Source organism: Arvicanthis niloticus, chromosome 13 (genome assembly GCF_011762505.2).
Source record: "Arvicanthis niloticus isolate mArvNil1 chromosome 13, mArvNil1.pat.X, whole genome shotgun sequence".
In the NCBI taxonomy this organism is placed as follows: Eukaryota; Metazoa; Chordata; class Mammalia; order Rodentia; family Muridae; genus Arvicanthis; species Arvicanthis niloticus.
In genome coordinates this window covers 64,411,748-64,431,832 of record NC_047670.1, presented here as the reverse complement: position 1 = coordinate 64,431,832, position 20,085 = coordinate 64,411,748, and the positions used below count along the sequence as shown (strand labels likewise).

Here is a 20,085-nt window from a genome sequence, read left to right as displayed (position 1 = left end):
CAGAATCTGGAAGAGACCAGGGGAAGTAGGAAAGTTGGGTTGAAAAGGGGAAATGGGACGAGTGTGACAAGGGGCTCAGGAAGGTGTGGGGGAACCGCGGGAGGGCCGGGTCGCCTCTGCACACTGCTGCCCGCGCCAGCCTGCCATTGGCCGCGCCGCCCAGCACCCGCGAGGCGCCGTTCTGCGCGCCGCCGCCCCTCGCTCCCCGCCGGCTGGGCTCCGCGCGCCTCCGAGCGCTCCGAGGAGAAGCGCAGACCTGGCAGCAGCGTCCGGCGCGCGTCTCCCTCCTGCGTCCTTGCCAACCATGGGGCCAACTCGCAACTCTTAGGGCTCAGCCTCCTCCGGCCAAGGGACATCAGAGAAGCTGCTAGCAGAAGCCAAGATGAGTTTCCGCAAGGAGGACGGTGTGAGCAGCCTGTGCCAGAAGGCGCTGCACATCATCACCGAGCTGTGCTTCGCGGGCCAGGTGGAGTGGGACAAGTGTTCGGGCATCTTTCCAGCCGATAGGAGCGGCCAGGGAGGAGGTGGCACAGGTAAGGTGATCCGCTTGCGCTTCCCGGGACAAGGGGCATTTGGGGGACAGACATCCTGACTGGAGCTAGTCTCGCCGGGCCTCGGGGACTTGCTCGCTGGGTTTGTCGCCTGCACCTGCTGGGTCTCTGCTCCCAGGCTGCTCTCGCGCTCTCCCACCTGCTGCTCGGGCGTCCCAGGGACTCTATAGCTTCTCCCGCAGGGTACAGCAGAATCACCCAGCCTGGCAGGAGAATCTGCGCTTGGCCTCAAGGAAGCTAGTTGTAGATATAGGGCTGCGTCCTCAGCTCTAGATGCAGAAAGGATCCCTCAGCTCTAACTTTCAGATGCAACCTGTCGAGCTCTTTGAAGCTCCTAAGGCCTTTTATAATACATATGTCATTTTCTAGCGCTTCTTGGCGACGGTGGCTAAAGGCTAGGGATTATCGACACAAGGCGCTCAGGACACTTGTCAAGAAAATAGAAGAGATTCTAAATCCTTTCCACACTACTTGAGTCCAGAACCTTGGAAGCAAATGTCAGCGGGAGGAGATGTAATCAGATGATCCCAGAGTCACTTGATCGCTTTAGGAGATGCACTGGTTCTTGGGGGGGGGGGGGGGAGGTCTTGTCGCATTCACTTTGTTTTCCAGACAAGGATTTCTAGCTTCTGGGTAGCCAGGGCAACAGGTAAGCACCGCAAAGTCAGACTCAGGAGAGAAGTGCAGTAGATGAAAAGAGTTGTTTGGGGTTTTGTTTGTTTTTTGTTTTTTGTTTTTTTTTCACCATCGACCGTAAGAGCTAGACAAAGGAAGGTTAGTCTGATGGGATGAGAATGGGTTTGGTTTAGCTGTGTCTTCGAGTTGTTTACATGGACTGTCTCCAAGGTTTTCAAATGCTCTGCCGATGGCAACAGAAGCAAAGAGGGGGGTTGTCTGAGCTTGTCAGAACCAGGGACTCTTGAAGCAGAATGATACATTGTTGTTGCTGTCAGTGTGATAGAAGCAGTCTTTTTTTTTTTTTTTTTTTTATGTATAAACACAAGCAGAGCCATTTAAACCCTGTGTGTGAGATTTGTGAATGTGTGTGTGTGTGTGTGTGTGTGTGTGTGTGTGTGTGTGTTATGCAAAGGATGTAATAAAAATCAAAGTGCTTCGACTGTTTAAAAAAAAAATGTAAACCTGTAAATGGAGCAAGCTCTTCTGAAATGTCCTTAAGCTAACATTAAGCCTAGGTTCAGAGTGGAAGAAGGACATGCATTTTGGTCACCAATTGTCGATGCGGAGGCTATATCTCCTAATTCTTATTCCTTCTTGACCCTGTGATTACACACAAATAGGTGGTTTCCTAGCTCTCATTGGCTAGCAGTGTAGAAATTGCGTGACAAATGGAAACTAAAATAGGGTTAGGTTCTCAAGTGTCCAAAATGTGTAATTGTGTAAATTCAAGGTATGTAAATTTCATGGTATGTAAATTGGAGGAAGTGTTCTGAGGTTCTCATATCACTACAGTGCATAACTGTAGTGCTAATTCTCGTTAGACATTCATGGGGGGGGGGTGAAGAAAAATGACTCTAAAGTCATTGTGTGCATATTTTTCTCTCTTTAAGGAAAATGTGTGCTATTAAAGTGGGGTATCCTGTCTGGTAAGTGAATGTAGACAGTAGCTCTCCTTAGAGAAAGACAGTCCACAGATTACACACGACATATGAAGATAAGCGAAATCCCTCTGCTTTTTTCATTAGTAAATCGTGAAATCAGTTAAAAGCGAAGTGCTCTAATTTTAAAGCAGTGTTCTGACACTGTTAATGAGTAATCGAAGCGGACTTGATGATTATTTACTAAACGTTTAATTATATCAGTTAGCTACTCAGATGCCTGTTGTTCTGTAGACTTTTCTCGGGCCCTTTTTTATGGCTCCTGCATAAAAGCACTTGCAATAGTTGCTGTTGACTGCATTGTAGGTAGGAGAACGTCAGTGAAGCCGTTCACTTTTAAAGTAACCAGTTCATTATAACTAGCAGTGTTCATTTTACATTGCAGTGACAATCTTGAGAGGTGAAACTGCATCACTCTTCAGTCTGTCACCCAGTAAAAGCAAGAGAAAGGTTCACGTAACCCCAGATAAAGTCATTAACACAGGAAGGGAGTTAGGAATCTAGCATATCACTAGGACAGAGACACAGCCCCAGAGGCTCCATAGCCCAGTCGATCAAGCTCAGGTATTGGTGAAATGTTGAAGATAGAGACTGTAGTGACTAATGCTAACTAAACTGCCCTTTTCAATTGCTTAGTAAAAGCCTTTAGATGAATCAACAGTACTACATACAATACAATGTAGTACAACAAAAGTACTATAAGTTGCTCCATGTGTACGTTTTTAAAAACTAGATGTGACAGAAACTTAAAAAAAAGAAAAAAGACATTGAATGACCCCAAAATGGAATGTTACCCTACAGATTCATTTAATGCACATGTTATAACCAAGAAAGCTTATGGGAAATGCAAAGAAATAGGTTCCTCTTGGGTGTTATTTCTAAGATATACCGTAGCAGAATACACTATACACAGTCATTTTTAGCTCATTTCGGGACAGGTTTTGATGGTTGCATAGATGTTTATCAAGTTTAAGAAACTTACATTGCTTGGAAGTCAGAGCTCCAAATCCACAGCTAAGCAAGGCCTTTGAAGTTCACAGTCACACACCACCTTAATGTAAATATTTTAATAAGCACCCAACTTATCAGTGCTTCAGATTTGTTTCTGAACAATTTTAATATAGGGAAACAGATTCTTAAAAGAAATTAGACAGATTAGATTGTTTCATGTTCATCCTATCATTTAGAAGTGCTATTGCTCAGGAAATATTTATCATAAGTTTTCTTTCTAATCGACAGTAATACAGTTAGTGTGCATGTTAAGTCCATCAATGTTATGCATAGAAAAAAAAAATGTGGGTTGCATTCTAAAAGCCCAGTAGATACTTGCTGAGTGACTGAAGTGTCATATAGTAAACAAACTTAGTTTATTGAAATTCCAAAAATAAATAAATAAATAAATAAATAAACTAGGAATTTCTGAATAAAAGAGATACCCTTCAAGTTATGGTGAGGTTGTGTCCCAATCAGAGGCCAATAATAAAAGTCCCAAGTGCACTTAATAAACCCAGCCCACTGAAATGAAAGTGCGACGGCTCCATCTTAACCTATACTCAAAAGACTCGAGTCATTACTTCAGCTTGCAGCCAAGCATCACAAGAAGACAATATCAATATTTCTAACTTAAGAAAAGATCAGTATACCAAATTCAAAATATGGTTTCTACCTTATCTCTTGCTCCATTATAAAGTAAAAAGTCATGAATCAGAGCCACTCAGTGGCAATTGTCTCTATTTTGACGCCATAACAAGGACCCTCTAAATCTACATTGATAAAATTAATGTGCACTTTAAGTCACTAGAATATTACGTCTTTGAAGACAGAGCTTTGTATACTCTTACATCCCCAGTGCTAGAAGCATCCAAGGCCCATACTAGAAATTTCATAGATCATTTGCTCAATGAACAAGATGGCTTGCTTCTTTAACGATCCCAGGTAGCAAAAGAAAGCATGCGACTTTGCTTAAGGAGAAAGTACTTGACGTAATAAAAACCCATCATTAAAACTCTTATTAGTTATTCTAGCTTAACCAGGAGTCATTGTTTTGCAGATATGAAAACAAAAGCAAAAAAAAAAAAAAAAAAAAAAAAAAGAGTGTTCACTTTAATCACAAATCACAACTAGTTGCTGATGACCCCCAGGCTTCTTAAATTCCAGCTGTTCCAGGAAATATTGGTAAACATGGAATTTTAACTCTTTATATACTGTAGGCTATAACATATGAGAAGGTAACAACAAGATCTTTCCACTTACAATTCACTCAAACCTCGAACCTTTCTTTAGGTTAGATCTCCTACCACGCAAATGGAACATAGGTTATTCATTTGTCATACTTGAACATATGCATTTATGTGCACCTCAGTGTGTGCAACTATTTGTTGATCCATGTTCTAGTCTAAATAGAATTGATTCATATTAACAATGACTTCATGTAAAAGATTGTTAAAATTATTTTATTTTATGTGTATGGCTTATTTTCCTGCATGTATGTCTTTGCACTGTGTGTAGAGAAGTACCCACAAAGGCCAGAAGAAGATGTCAGATTCCCTGGAATTGAAGTTATAAATGGCTGTCAGCACATAGGTGCTGGGAACTGAAGCTGGGCCCTCTAGAAGGACAATCTGTGCTCTTATCTGCTGAGCCATCTCTCCTACCTAAGGGGAAGGATTTGGGCATATTAAATGTACATAATGTTGAATTCATACATACAATTTCAACTGTACAGTTTCACATATGGCTTTTTTATGTGTTCATAGATAAATGTATAATGAAAAAAGGTATTAGAACAAAACTAATTAGTTTTTTCTAATTTGCAATTACTTTTTTAAAAAAATCACAAAAACTTTGATTTGTATTTATTTCTGCCACATTTAGGAAGCAACAATCTACATTATTAACTTAAAATTCATTATTGTGGGGAAATGCAAACAACATGACAAGTCCTCTGTTCAAAGATTCTGAAACAGTTAGTCCACGAACTGAGGAGACTGCACTGCTGATAATGAGTATTTTAATAAAAGTCGGCAGATCATACCCTCTCATTTCTAACTTGTACAGTGTCAATTTTGGAAATTTAATCCCTGTGTGAAGATGCAGCTTCTTATTACTAACAATAGTTTGTCTTTGCTTTATAGCATCAGATATATCATCTGTAAGATGTAAGCTATATATCATCTGAGTTGTAAGAACTGAGAGGTCTAGGAGACTATTGTGGAAAAACTATGTGCACACATTGTCTTACCTGGGTGTGCAATACAGTCAGCCCTGTAAGTCCATGGGCTGCACACCAGTATATGGAAAATGGAGAAACAACCTCATCTGTAGGTTGTACAGATTCCTTTCCTTGTTGTGACTCTTTGAACAACTAGCATAGCCCCTATCTACAGAGCACTTACATAATGTTAGTTAGGTATTGCAGGAAGTCTAGGGATGATTTAGAATGCTCTGAAGAGTGTGTGCCGTTCTGCGGCGATATTTCCTCATTTTCTGTGAGAGAGTGGAGCAGCTGGAGGACCTCTTTCCCTCAGTTCTGTGGGATAGCTAATTCTTTGAGTGTCTCTGGCCAGCCCCTCCTTATTCTCCTCTGCAAAGATCTGCTATGAGGATGTTGGAGTCAGAATGATAAAGTCATCTGGGGTAGAAGGAAGAAAGAAACTGGTACCATGTATTACATTATTGTTGAGTGGGAAATGTTACTGCCAGTTTTTAACTGCTGTCTTCTCTTTAGTCTCCCTCAGTTCTGTCTCGGAACTCATAGAATTATGGCAACAATAGGCTAAATATTCTCAGGTGTACTGTCATTTCAAATCTAGCTCAGCAGGAGTTGTTAATACATCTGAATGACACACAGGTTAAGAACCACTGCTCAAAACCTTCCCATGGACCTCTTCTTGCTGTCTTTTTTAATTCTTAGCCTTCTTTTTTCATTATTTGTTATTATATGCATATACGTTAGGTGCGTGTATATTCCTAAACAGAACCCGTAAGTTCATAAAATGTTGCTTGCATGTGTGTTTTGGTATTAAATAACTGATTGGTGTTCTCTTCCCTGGAGAAGGTTGTTTTCCTCACTCCCGGCTTTCCTTCGTTGCCTGTAGTTCTTTCTGTAGAGATGGGGCCTCTTGGCCTCTTCCGCATCTACTTTGGCATGGCTATTGCTGTTGTCCTTGGTCAGCTCATGTTTAGGTGGCCATGTGGCTGAAACTTTATAGATGTAGCTTCTGACATTCTGAGGAGACAGAATCTCATGCTAACACCCTGATATTCTGGCCCTTACCGTTTGTTGACCCCTTCTGCAGTAGTCCTGAGCCTTAGGTATGGGAGTTCAGTGCCTTCTATTTGCATGAGGTTTTTATATCATATGTACAGAAAGATGTCCTTTAAACTTAAACAAAAAAGAATTCAAATCATGTATCATTTCTCCAAACATGTAGACATGAAGGGGAAATCCAAAAGAAATAAGTAGATTTAGGTAATTTTGAAACTTAACTTCTTTATATTTTTCTTCACAGTGTTGAGAACTGAACCCAAGGTCTTGTGTATACTGGGCAAAGGCTCCTGACCACTGAGCTACACATCAGGGCTTAAAGCTAAAATTCTAAGTCCAATTCTTATGAGTAGGTTCTTAATTCAGAATTCATAATATACTTGTTGGTTGGTCATTTTCAGACAATGTCACAGAGAGAATTTGGGCTTTGCTTCTTTCTGAATAGAAATCATATTAACGTAAGATCCATTAGCTATTGCTCTGTGCAGCTTTCTGTGCAAAGTGTTGAGTGTCAGCAATATTGGCAAATACACTTTATTCATCACATTTATTAACGACTTCCACTAAGAACTTAGCTTATAAGGATGAAGTACAACATCACCATTTGCTGGAGTACATTTTTTCCACACTGTGAAATTCTTTCGTGGATTTTTATGTAGATGCTTTTGCTTTACTGCAGGCATAACTACACCACAGTAACTGTTAGAAATTTTAATAAATCCTAACTACTAATACATATGGCAATGGTTCCCAACCTTCCTAATTCTGCCACCCTTTAATGCAGTCCCTCATGTTGTGGTGACCCCCAACGATAAAATTATGTCATTGCTACTTCAAAACTGTAATTTCCCTACTGTTATGACTCATAATGTAAATATCTGATGTGCGAGATATCTGATATGTGACCCCCGCCCTAGGGGTTGTGACCTGCAGGTTGAGAGTCACTGGTGTATTGTGACCTCAGCAACAGGAAATATTTTAAAACACACATTTTATCATCAGTTAAGTATGACATTGATGCAAACTCTTTTTTTTTCTTCATTTACTGTAACTCAAAGGAAGGGCAAGGGGAAATGAAATTATAGTGGAATTCCTCAGAGGCACCGTGCAAGGGCATGCTGATTATATTACATTTCTAATGTAGAAATGAAGAACAGTAATTGCTTACCAGTGTTCAGACTCCTTTGTAGATATAGAACTCTTGGTGCTTAGTCGAGTTTGTGGTATGCTCATCTGACTAAACTGTGGTGATAGGAACACCAGAGTGTGAGCAGCAGTGTGATGTGCTGAATATTAAGGCTGCATCCTCCAATCCCTGAAGAGGTATCCCCTCACCTTCCCATCTCTGGACATTCTTCATTCAGACATGAGATGTGGGCATGGTAGCTTTCCATGTAAAACTGGAAATGAAAAGCTGTCCAGGGGAGCAGAAACCCCCTGATGTTGCTGAGTCTGCAGTTGGCTTCTTGAGTTGGCAGTTTCTCTCCCTTAACAAGAGAAAAACCTTCCCGTCTAAGTCACTATTGACTTGGTCCTTTGTTTTAGAAACTAGAACAATGACTTCACTGGAAGTCATTCACAGGAATTCCAAATGAAAGATATAAACAAGTTAACTTCACCAATAATACCTAAACATCCTTTCATTTAAGAAAATACATTGATCGGGGTTTTATTTTCCTCTTCCTCTCTCTATGGTTTGGTGCCATAAACAGAGGTGTGGTCTAGAGTCTGTGGTCATGCAATGAGTAAAACTAAGAACCACCAAGAAAACAAAACACTGGACACACCCCAGATAGAACCACATCTGCTTCTTGACTTTAAGATCACACTTCCAGACATTTTGAAAAATTAAAATGACTATAGTTTTAAAAATTACAATCTAAAATAAGGAGAATTTGAGAGGGAGAGGGAATGCAGTAAGAGATGGGAGGGGGAAAGAAGGGACAGAGGAATGGGTAGAAGGAGGGAGGAGAGAGGGAAGAACAGAAGGATAGAGGGAGAGAGGGATAGAGGGAGGGAGGGAGGGAGGGAAGGAGGGAGAAGTGTAATATAGATGCAATGTTCATAAATAAAGTTCTCAAAAATGTAAAAAAGAAAAAAAAAACACTAAAATAATCCAGAAAGACACACATGTAGAAATAGCATTAACCCAACGGCGGCTGTTGAATCGAGGGCATGACACTTGGTGTATGCATTTCTACCACCCGCTGTGTGGATCAGAGGTCATCAGGTCTGATGGATTCACAAGCCATAGTGAATATCACACTTGGAAATGTGAAGACCAAATATCGGTTGGTCTTCATCAAGATTCCATTTCCCTGAAAGCTTCTGAAGATACATGCCTTCTTGGCGTGGTCTTTTTATTTTTATTTTTCAGAACTCTAAGGCTTTATTTTGCTGTATTAAAGCATGATAAAGAGTAAATTAGAGCACACAAAGATGTCTAAGTTCATAGCGATAGGACAGTAGTTACGCAAACATATGTGCTCAATCTGTGGCTTTAACAGTTTTAATCTAATTCTTTAGAAGCCTAATCTGACTTCTATAAACTTCTGAGAGAAGACTGAAGGAGATGAAAGGGTTTGTGGCCCCATGAGGAGAGCAACAATACCAACCAACCAGAGCTCCCCAGGGTCTAAACCACCAGCCTGGGAGCGCATAGGGAGGGACCCATGACTCCAGCTGTATATGTAGGGGAAGATGGCCCTGTCAGGCATAGGTGGGAGAGGAGATCTTTGGTCACATGAAGGCTGAACACTGAGCGGGGGGGGGGGGGGAGAATTTGAGGGTGGGGGGTGGGAGTGGGGGAGTAGGTGGTGGCACACTCTCATAGAAACAGAAGGAGAAGGATGGGCTAAGGGGTTCCTGGGTGGTGGGGGAATGGGGTAAGGGGATAAAATCTGAAATGTAAATATAATATCCAATTAAAAAAGACAATCAAATCAATAAAAAAATAAAATAAATACCTGATTTAAAAAAAATAGTAGAAGGAAAATGGAAACTACACTCAGGTTTCCAAGGGGCTCTCAACTAGAATAAGTACATGTGAATGCTGAAGTCACCTCTCAAGGACAGTGCTGCTGCAGGATTCTCCACTCAAACCTCTACCCTGTTAGGAAAGGGAGAGATTTCCACTGACCATTGAAAACTACATCCATCCCACATCATCCTACAGGTCTACATCTGTTGATGTTGAAGACTTTAAATTAAAAACTAATTATTAAAGTTTGCATTAAATTGTTAAAGTTTTAAATTTAAAAAATTAAAATTTCAATGTTAAAGTATGCAGAATACTATATAAGGTATACATGGTACAGAAAATTCCTGAAGACCACAAAGTTGGATGTGTTCTATGTTACTGTAACAATAGCACTGATGACATAACTTATCAATAAATACTTTTTTCATAGTTCTAAGGCTAAGAAGTCTCAGAACAAGGGCCTTTGTGCTGGGCCAGAACTCACAAGCTCAACAACTACCCTTCAATAATCAACCATTCTTGGGATAGCATCAGTCCAGGATTAAACCAGGGCCCTTGTGCCTACAGAACCTCTTATTTATCCTCACTTTGAAGCCCTGCTGCTTTTGCAATAACATTTGCAAGACATAAATCTTAGGGAATACTTTCGAAGCATAGCCGATATGTCGTCTTTATTCATTTTTTTAAAATCTAGTTAATAAACAGGAAGCACATTAATCTCACACATTCTCTCTTTTCCTCAAGTTATGGTGATAATGAGTAATACATCAGTGTAAAAAATAGAATAAACTTTATAAAACATCAAAGAAATCCCTCCATATCAATAGGGTACACATAGGAAGCACTCAGGTGTTGCTCTGGTAAGCATAAAGAAGATTAAGGGAAATATTAATGTTTATTGCAGCATGCCAAACCTATCTTATTTTCATAAGTAGATAGTAGTAAAAATTTTTACTTTCTTTTCAGAATGACCTCTTATTCCAGTCAGAAGACAACAAAGCTTTAGAAGATTAGCGAAAATTTAGAGACAATATTTCTCTAAAATTGTAGAGATTTATAAGCCTCTCTTTCACAAGTAGAGGACTCATTTTGAAACTATGAAAATATCTAGTAAAACTAAATATGTATATAAGTGACTGAGCAATTCTATTTTGAGACTTTTGCTTTAGAAAATCAGTCACAAGGGGCTGGAGAAATGTCTCAGTGGTTGAGAGCGCTGTCTGCTCTTCCAGAGGTCCTGAGTTCAATTCCCAGCAACCACATGGTGGCTCCCAACCATCTGTCTTGGGATCTGACGCCCTCTTCCGGTGTGTCTGAAGACAGCTACAGTGTGCTCACATACATAAAATAAATAAATCTTTAGAAAAAAGAAAATCAGTCACAAATATTCATACAAGGAGAAAGATACATAGATGGTCAAAGTACTTGTGCTATACTCCCAAACACTGGGCCTAATTATGTATCTGTTCTGGTGAATTATTATGGAAAATTACATCAACATGAACTTACAACTCATTTCTGGGTAAAAAGGCAAATTGAAGGAAGAATTATGCTGTAAACAACTTATATTAAAATAATGTTATGTAATTGTAAATCTTTAAGATTTTATCAGATATATTTTGTCTATAAGCACCAGGCTTAACTATAACCTCCACTTAGTATCAATGGTTGGTTTCACGGAATGCGACAGACTGTATTCACAACAGTGTTTAAAGAAATTTGGAATTACTCAGTATTAGTGTGCTGGGGCTACCATAAAAATATACTAGAATGAATGGCTTCAACAATAGGAACTTACTTCCTCATCCAGGCAGCTAGAGCCTGTGGCCAAGGTATTGGCAGAGTTCTTCTGAGGCTTCTGTACTTGGTACATGTGCTGGCTAGATTTATGTCAATGGGACACAAACCATGGTTACCTGAGAGGAAAGATCCTCAATTGAGAAAATGACTCCATAAGATCTGGCTGTGGGCCAGCCTGTAGAGCATTTTCTTAGTTAGTGATTGATGGGGAGGGCCCAGCCTACTGTGGGTGATGCTACTCCTGGGCCAGTGGTCCTAGGTTCCACAGAAAGCAGGCTGAGCAAGCCATACAGAGCAAGCCAGTAAGCACACCTCTCCATGACCTTTGCATTAGTTCCTGCCTCCAGATTCCTGCCCTGTTTGAGTTCCTGATCTGACTTCCTTCAGTGATAGACTATGACTTAGTAGTGTAAGCTGAATAAACCATTTCCTCCCCAACTTGCATTTTGGTTGGTTGTGACATTTTGTCACAGCAATAGAAACCGTAAGACGGCCAATGATGGCCATCACTGTCCCTATGTCTTTATGTGATTTTTCCATCTGTGTCCTCACCTCTTCCCATCTATAAACATGAGTGTCAATGGAGGAGGACCAGTTCATGTTACTTGATTTTATGATAATTATCAAAAGCCCCTTTACTCAAACATAGTCATATTTTGAAGTATTGACTGTTATTACTTCAAGATATATATTTAGGAAGGGATAAGAGACAGACGCAATCATTCTGTGATATATTCCTAACAAAATTACTTAAAACCAACAGAGGAGATTGGACTTACATTTGATATTGAGGGTAAATAAATTTGGTAATAAAAAAAAAGTATAAGGTTAATCAAATCTAGAAAAATTGTCCTTTACTGAGAATCTCTTTGACATTCAAGATTTTAATAATGCCATAATGCCATATGGCTAATTCAGGTCACTTTAGAAAAACAGAAATGGGTAATGGGAAGATTAATTTTTATTTGTTTAGACTTCTTATTTTTTAAGCAGTTTAAGGATGATAGAAAAATAACATAGGACAGGCTCTCTTCAAATCCATGCTCAGTTTCTCCTAATACTTATGCCTTATATTGAAATGACACATTGGTGTTATTCATATACTGGTATTGGGAGACTTACCAAAGGCCATGTCTTTTTTCCTTGAGATTTTCCTTTTTACTCCGGGACCCTATCTGAGATGATTGACTCCGTTAAGTCTGCTTTGATGATCCTTGACCAGGACGTTTTCCCAGAACTTTTGTGGATGATCTTGATGATGTGTAGAAGTATTGATTGCGTGGTTTTAGGATTTCTACTTCTTGGAACTTGTCTGATTTTATTTTTTTTATCAAGATTTAGACGTGAGTTTTTGGTATGAGGCATGACAAGTACAGAAGCAAAGGTCCACTTACATAATTCCGTGTCATGGCTGCACACTGTGACCACAGCTCATTGCTGTTGGCTTCCATCACCTCTGTTGTCAGTGGCGCTCTTGTGGAGAATGTCCCCGTGAGGGTGTGCAGCCCACGCCAAAGAAGTCAGGAGCTGTGCTCACTCCTGGAAAGCAGACTGTATACACAGATTTCTTACAGTTCTCCTAAATGGGAAATGTATCCTGTTTTTAATCCATTTATTTGTTTATTCAGCCTCAACTTTTAAACTGTGTTTCTCTCAATCATTTCATATGATAAGCCCATGTCCATACTACAGTATTTTAATGGAAATATTTTTAAATTCATGGATTACAATTTTTCTTAACCTATTCCGATTGCTATTGCAAATAAGTACTAACTGCACAGCATGTAAGGAACAGAAATTGGTTTCTCACAGTCTGCAGACTGGGAGAGATTGAATTACTGGCAGATTCAATAGCTCATATCTTTGTTTTTATTATTATTATTATTATTATTATTATTATTATTATTATTATTATTTAATCTTTTTTAACAATCCAGTCGTTACCCCCCTCCCAATCTGCCCTCTGACTGTTCCTCATCCCATTTTTCCTCCCCTGTCTCCAGGAGGATGTCCCCACCCCCACCCTGCCAGACTTCCCCACTCCCTGGGGCCTAAAGTCTCTCACTGAGGCCAGACCAGGCAGTTCTGTACTGTATATGTGTCAGAGCTGATGTATATCATTTCATGTTTTCTGTCTGGTTGTTGGCTCAGTGTCTGAGAGATCTCAGGGATCCAGGTTAGTTAAGACTGCTGGTCTTCCTATGGGCTCGCCCTCCTCCTCAGCTTCTTCCATCTTTTTTCCACAGGGATCCCCAGCTTCTGTCCATTGGCTGGGTGTTTAAGTATCTGCATCTGGCTTTTTTTTTTTCTGCTTGTTGGGCCTCTCGGAGGGCAACCATGCTAGGCCCCTGTCTGTAAGCATACCATAGCATCTGTTATAGTGTTAGGCCTTGGAGCCTCCCCTTGAGCTGTATCCCAATTTGGGCCTGTCACTGGACCTCCTTTCCCTCAATCTCATCTCCATTTTTGTCCCTTCAGTTCTTTTAGACGGGGACAATTCTGGATCAGAGTTTTTTGACTGTGGGATGGCAATCTCATCCCTCCACTTGATGCCCTGTCTTTCAACTGGAGGTGGACTCTTTGTTTGCTTTTACCACTGGAGAGTACCTAGGATATGGATGTAAGAGATTCATTTTATCTTATCATGCCGAAAACTGATAAGTCGACCTCCACCCTATGAGGGCCTCTTGCCTCTTCGGCTCATGACAGGCATTTGAAGAGGCAAAGCGAGGAACAGCCTTGTTATTTTAACCATCTGATCTCAAACCCACTAGTCTAGTCCCCAAAGAGGTAAAAAACGGGGGTTATCGCGGAGCCAGTTCTGAAGGCTTCACCCTTATCACCTGCAAACCTCCCATAAGGTCCTGTCTCCCAGTGCTGGCATCAGAGAATTAAAGTTCTAATCCATGCATTTTGAGGGAACCATATTGTAGTTGAGGCCTATTCTTGGTTCATAGGTAGCAGCTACTTTCTGTAGCCTCCTGTGGCAGAAGGGTGAGTTTTTAGTTTTTAGATAGCTTCCTTGGACCTATCTGAAAGGGCACTATCATCCCATTCATGAATGCGCTCCCTTCGTGGTATAGTTGCCTCCTCAGAGGCTCTGTCTCCTGTGTATTAGCAACCATCATCGTGTTGTGACTGACTAGAGATCTGAGAGAGCAAATTGAGGAGAGAAATGCTTTACTCTGTGTTTCAGTTCATTGTGATGGGACAAGAAGCAGACAACGAGAATGTCAGATCTCAACTGACTTTCTCTTTCCTGTTTGTGTATCTGCATTTCTAAACCATGAGATGGTGTCATTCACATTGGAGGTCAGTGGTTCTCAACATGTGCATCGTGACCCTTTTAAGGGTTGAATGACTCTTTCACAAGAGTCTCATGTCAGATACTCTGCATATCAGATATCTACATTATGATTTATAACAGTAGCAAAATTACAGTTATGGAGTAGCAACAAAGTAATTTTATAATTACTTTGGGGGGAGGGGGTCACCACAACACAAGAAACTATATTAAAAGGTCACAGCATTAGGAGGGTTGAGAACCACTGTACTAGGTAATTCATTCGCCCTAAATTAGCTCTGACTGGAAATGCCCATCGACGTGCCTGCAGTGTGACTTATAATCTCTCAGGCAGTCCCAAATGCAGGCAAGGTAACTGAAGTTAATTGTTACATCCTGTCTTGGGAATTAGGATTTAAGCATAAGAGTTTTAAGGGGGCACAGACATTCAGATGATAGCCAAATTGATTTGTTAACTTAGAACTTAAAATTAGATGCATACCAACCTGAAATTACATACGTACAAAATTATTAGAAAAGAGGGTTTGAAAGTCTAATCATTTACTCCTAGCATGGTGTTATCCTCACGATACAGGAAGATAGTACTCTGCGTAGACAGGGTAAGGAGGTCATTAGATCAGAAGAGCAAATAGTTTCTATCACATACAGCTTCAGAGTTCAACTTTCTGGCTTTGTAGCAAGAGGCAAGTTGCAACCTTTACTTGCAAACTCTTGAATCCCTTGCTACTGGTATGCTTGAATATGACATGTGTTCCCTGAATTCAGTTGATAGTTTTTTCATATGATATAACTTTTCAATCCCCTCCATTATCATAATCATTTATGTCCCCTTTTCTGCTTTTAATTTATAATGTCTATTGATAGTTCTCTCTATTGTGATTTTTATTTCAGATATTTCAGTCAGCTTGTTAGCAGTTGTGGTAAGCTTCTGTGGCCTGGCCTTGCTGGTTGTCTCCCTTTTCGTCTTCTGGAAGTTGTGTTGGCCATGCTGGAAGAATAAGCTCGTGGCCCCCAATGTCAGTCTCCTTCCACAAAGCATCTCAAGTGCTCCAACTGAAGTTTTTGAGACCGAAGAGAAAAAAGAAGTGGAAGAAAATGAAAAGCCAGCACCAAAAGCTATTGAGCCTGCAATAAAAATCAGCCACACGTCCCCCGACATCCCAGCAGAAGTGCAGACTGCGTTAAAGGAACACTTAATTAAACACGCTCGGGTGCAAAGGCAAACAACCGAGCCTACGTCTTCTTCCCGGTAAGGAAGGGTCACAGGTGTGATCCTATGGGCGGGTGTGGAAGTAAAGATAATGAAAAGAGAAAAAAACGAGAAAAGTCAACAGCCAGAATAGGAGAAGGAAAAAGAGAGAAACAGGCAATAAGGAAACACGTAAGCATATAAGGCAATCAAGAGACAAAGAGTAGGACACAGAAGGGGATGCACATAGAAAGATCAAGGGCCTTCAAGAAGCAGATAGAGGTGGTGTATGAAAAGGATTTGGTAGTAATTGAGTCAAATCACACCATTTATTTAACTCTTGCCCCTGAAATGTCATCAGCTCACTTGTAAGATTTCAATTTAATTTTATTAACTAATAAATAGTGTACAAACAGCCATTGGGAAAAAAGTATCACAGAAGCTGAGAGAGAGGAAGAGAGTGAGAGAGAGAGAGAGAGAGAGAGAGAGAGAGAGAGAGAGAGACCAGAACTACCTAGCTGCTCACAATTAAAAACAGAGGAGAGTTTTTAGTCTGCAGTTAGTTAGCACCTAAACTGCAAACACAAACATGCTGTCTTTATCTGAGCCGCTGTAGATGAAACTTTGATGCTAGACAATTCTACAAGAGCCTAAATGTCACAGGGATACCATGTAGCACACATTCTTTCTGAAATGTGTTCCAGAGAGTCAAATAAGAAACTATTAGCACCGACATGTGTAACTTCAGGAACAGTAACAAGGAAAGCAAGTGAGCTAGCCTGCCTTACTGGTTACAATTTACAAGCAAGCAACAGCTGCTAGCTAGTGATTTGGAGAACATTTTTAGCTAGTGGCATTTATGGTCATTTAAAACTGTGTGTGTGCGAGATGATTCCATATGCCTCTCTTGATTATTATGCTATTATCCCTGAAAATCACAAAGCTGTTAAAAGAAACAGGTTCTCTCTGTCCACCTGGGATGTGTCCTGAGACCCCAGTGAACTCCTGGAAGCACCAAGTTCCATAAATGTTCTATTTTCCTAGGTGTACATACCTATAGGGAAGAGATAGCAACAAGAATGATGGTAATTAAAACTGTATTAATCTGGTCCCTTTGTCCCCAGATATTGCACTTTATTATATATATATATCTTTCTTACTGTTGTGATGTTCAATGGTATTCCCTCCATGATACAAAAAACAGAGAAATGAATGATGCAGGCATTGTAACATCATGTTGGGCTTCTGTACCAGAGCAACTTGAATGAATGCATGGTGATACTGCGGCAGGGCATCTGATAACCCAGATGACATATTAGTAACATATGAGAAGCTACATGAACCACGTAGATATGAGGGGCAGTGAGTGAGCCACATCCCCAGGAGACAGAACAAAGTGACCAGTAATTCACCTCACCAGTCAGAACAATATTCATTTTTAAATTTATGAATTGTTTACCTCTGGAATTTTCCATTCAATATCTCCAGCCCTTGGTTTGCCACTGGTAACCAAGACAACAGTTTGACAAAGACCAGAGAACATATGACAGGATAAGAGAACTATAGTCCTAACAATTATGAATAGATGACAGCATGGTGTTCAGAATTATTCAACATTAGCTGAGAAGTAAGCAAGTAAATACACATAAGTAAATTCAATCAGTGAAGATAATATAGGCATTTTATTTCAGAAAACATAAAAGTAAAATTTCATCTCCAAAATATTAAAGAAATATTAAAACATTTAAATAAAATTTAAAAATTAAAATAAAAAATATTATAGAAAGAACATCTAACTATCCCTAATAAAGGGAAAATGAGAGACTAATGTACTGAATGTAGGGACTGGGCCCTGGAGACAGAATAGGCTCTTTCAGTCAAGAGAAATAATTTTATTCTTGGATTTTTCAGTAATTACAGGCAAAAGAAAACCCATAGCAATTAAGTCAGAAAACTTCCTCTCTCGGTCTTAGAAAACATAAAAGTAGGTTGCACACATCTGGAACTGCCTAAGTGAAGGAGTACTCAGGAATTTGGTCAGAAGAGTGCTATTTCATGTACCTTCTGAAATGCCCTTGTCTATAGGGGAGGCTGGAGAAATGGAAATCTCAGATAACCTAGTACTTACTCTCCCTGCTGTGCCTCCACTATCCTGCAGAAAAGACTAGTAACCATCTCTGTTCTTTGTGATTTAGCCAAAGCCCAGGGAGGTTAAATATTTTGCCCGACATTATGACAGCTGCAAAGAGTGAACATTCAGATTTATCCAGACAGGTGAAACGTTTTGATTTTTTAAAATGTAATGTGGGTTTTATACAAATAAAACTGAGTTACAAAGTCAGCTGAAGATAAGCAGTTTGAAGTTGAAGAATATCTTCCTGCTTGTTCCACTTAATTATAATCTGAAATTGGAATTGGGTGTGGTTACTTTACTATGAATGATTATAGAGAGGACTCCAGATATGTTTGGCACAAGGATGGGCACCTTGAAGAAAATTTCAACACTTCTATTTCTCAAGAATCCTCATCCACGTTGACCACTTCAATGTATTACCTTTGTATGAAGTAGAGGGGATTTCAGAGTTTTCTATGCAGTCACCTTGGACACAAAATAGAGATTATGTTATGATAAATTAAATTGTCCAGCTCAAATGCCAGTTTTGCCTGGCACATGGCAAAATCAAAGCCACATGCATATCCATGCACACGTGTCCAAAATAAACCTAACTTTAATTTTCCATTTCCTCATCTTATTAATTCAGACAAGAGATGACATCATGCTCTTCCAAGTTTCACATATCCCTCTCCCTAGAGAGACAGCATTCAGACAAATCTAGAAACTAGCAGCATTGCTAGACACAGGAAGGTTTTTTGACATTTGACCCTCCAGCTGTCAAACTTCTCATGTTCACTTGTGTTTTTCCATTGCTAAGGTTCTCATGTGCCCATCTTGACTGACCCTTCATTCACTCAAAACATTTACTATGTTTACTTCTGGGTGCAATCAATGTGTTCTGTACTTTATCCACTTGAAGACTCTGTAAAGAAATGTACATCATCTGATACAGATTTCAATATAAGTAATGATAAATGTCACCTGTGGGGTGGAGAAGGTGAATCAGAGCACAGAGAGATTATTTCCTGCTGAGTCATGAAGAAGTGAGGAGAAGCAAATGGGGGTCCATAAATTTCCCATGGATACTTGAGAGTGTTTCAGAAACACGTGAAGTCATAGAACACAGCACACTGCTAGCAAAAGAGCCATTTGGTGGCAACATAAGCAGAGTCGGCTAGAGTTAAGGTATATGAGGCCTTAAAATCATGGCTGAGATGTTCAAAACCGTTCTTTCAAAAATATGTTCAGTAGAAGCCACTCGTTTTTGAATATTAAATTCTCAAACTATAAGGATGCGTAACCTTGTTATATGCCCTCCGATCTTCCAGCACTGTGTAGGGAGACACAGTAATTGTCAAGAGGATGTTTTTGATTGATTAATCGTTGCTCATTTCAGTTTATTCTGGTAGACATCGGGTGCTAAGGGGACACAGTGCTTGTGTTAGAAGGAGGGTAAGGGTGATGTATTCACCGGATGAGTATGAAAACCAATTTTCTGTTCATTCATTAATGGTGTGAGAATGAAATGAACAGTCACTGGCAAAATAATTAGTTGAAGATGCAGAATTACATAGATTCATCACTGTTCGAGGATTCTAAGGACTCATGAAATGATGAGAAAACATGAGAGATCTAATTGAACATGAACCAAAGCAAGTGAATGTGTATTATAAGATAAACAATGGCTACCTGTTCTGATGGAATTAGCTATGACTGATTAAAAAACGATTCATGAAATGATCATGCACAATTTCACTAAGAATAGTTCAATGTACCTTGTTATAAGGGAAATTAAAAATTATGTAAAACTGTAAGTCCTGAGTAATTTTATTTACTGTAAGGTTTATTTTGTATAAATTAAATTCCTTTCAAAGAACAACAAAAACTGAAATTATTCATCCCAGACCACTGTAAGGAATAGGAAAGAAGATAAAACAATACTAAAGGGAGCATTTGAAAAGATATGTAGCTAGCTAGGATATCAAGAAGCAATGTTTGTCTAGAACCATAGACAAAAGCCAATCTCCTTGGGCTGAAAGTTCATGAGGCATGTGGTAATAAAGTCTGTGCATATGCTCTCTTACAAAAGGGGTGTATTTGGTGTGTGCACATGCTGCTTTTCTCAAGTGGGGTGCCTCCTTTGATCAAGGGTGTACCTAACACAACAACAACCAGAGAACAAATTCCTCAAGTGTGAAACTATTTTAGCTTTCTGGCATTAACTCTGCGTGTGTGTGTGTGTGTGTGTGTGTGTGTGTGTGT

At 39.8% G+C, this 20,085-nt stretch overlaps 1 protein-coding gene across 1 annotated transcript in view; it reads left to right on the top strand.

Moving 5' to 3' along the window:
* Window positions 1-204: 204 nt before the first annotated feature.
* Syt10 (synaptotagmin 10) overlaps window positions 205-20,085 on the top strand; it is a 62,915-nt gene continuing 43,034 nt past the window's right edge. Inside the window, exons 1-2 of the mRNA XM_034517324.2 lie at window positions 205-533; window positions 15,410-15,767. Of these exons, the coding sequence (XP_034373215.1) occupies window positions 383-533; window positions 15,410-15,767 (509 nt within the window). The 5' untranslated portion in view covers window positions 205-382. The remainder of the gene's footprint in view (window positions 534-15,409; window positions 15,768-20,085) is intronic.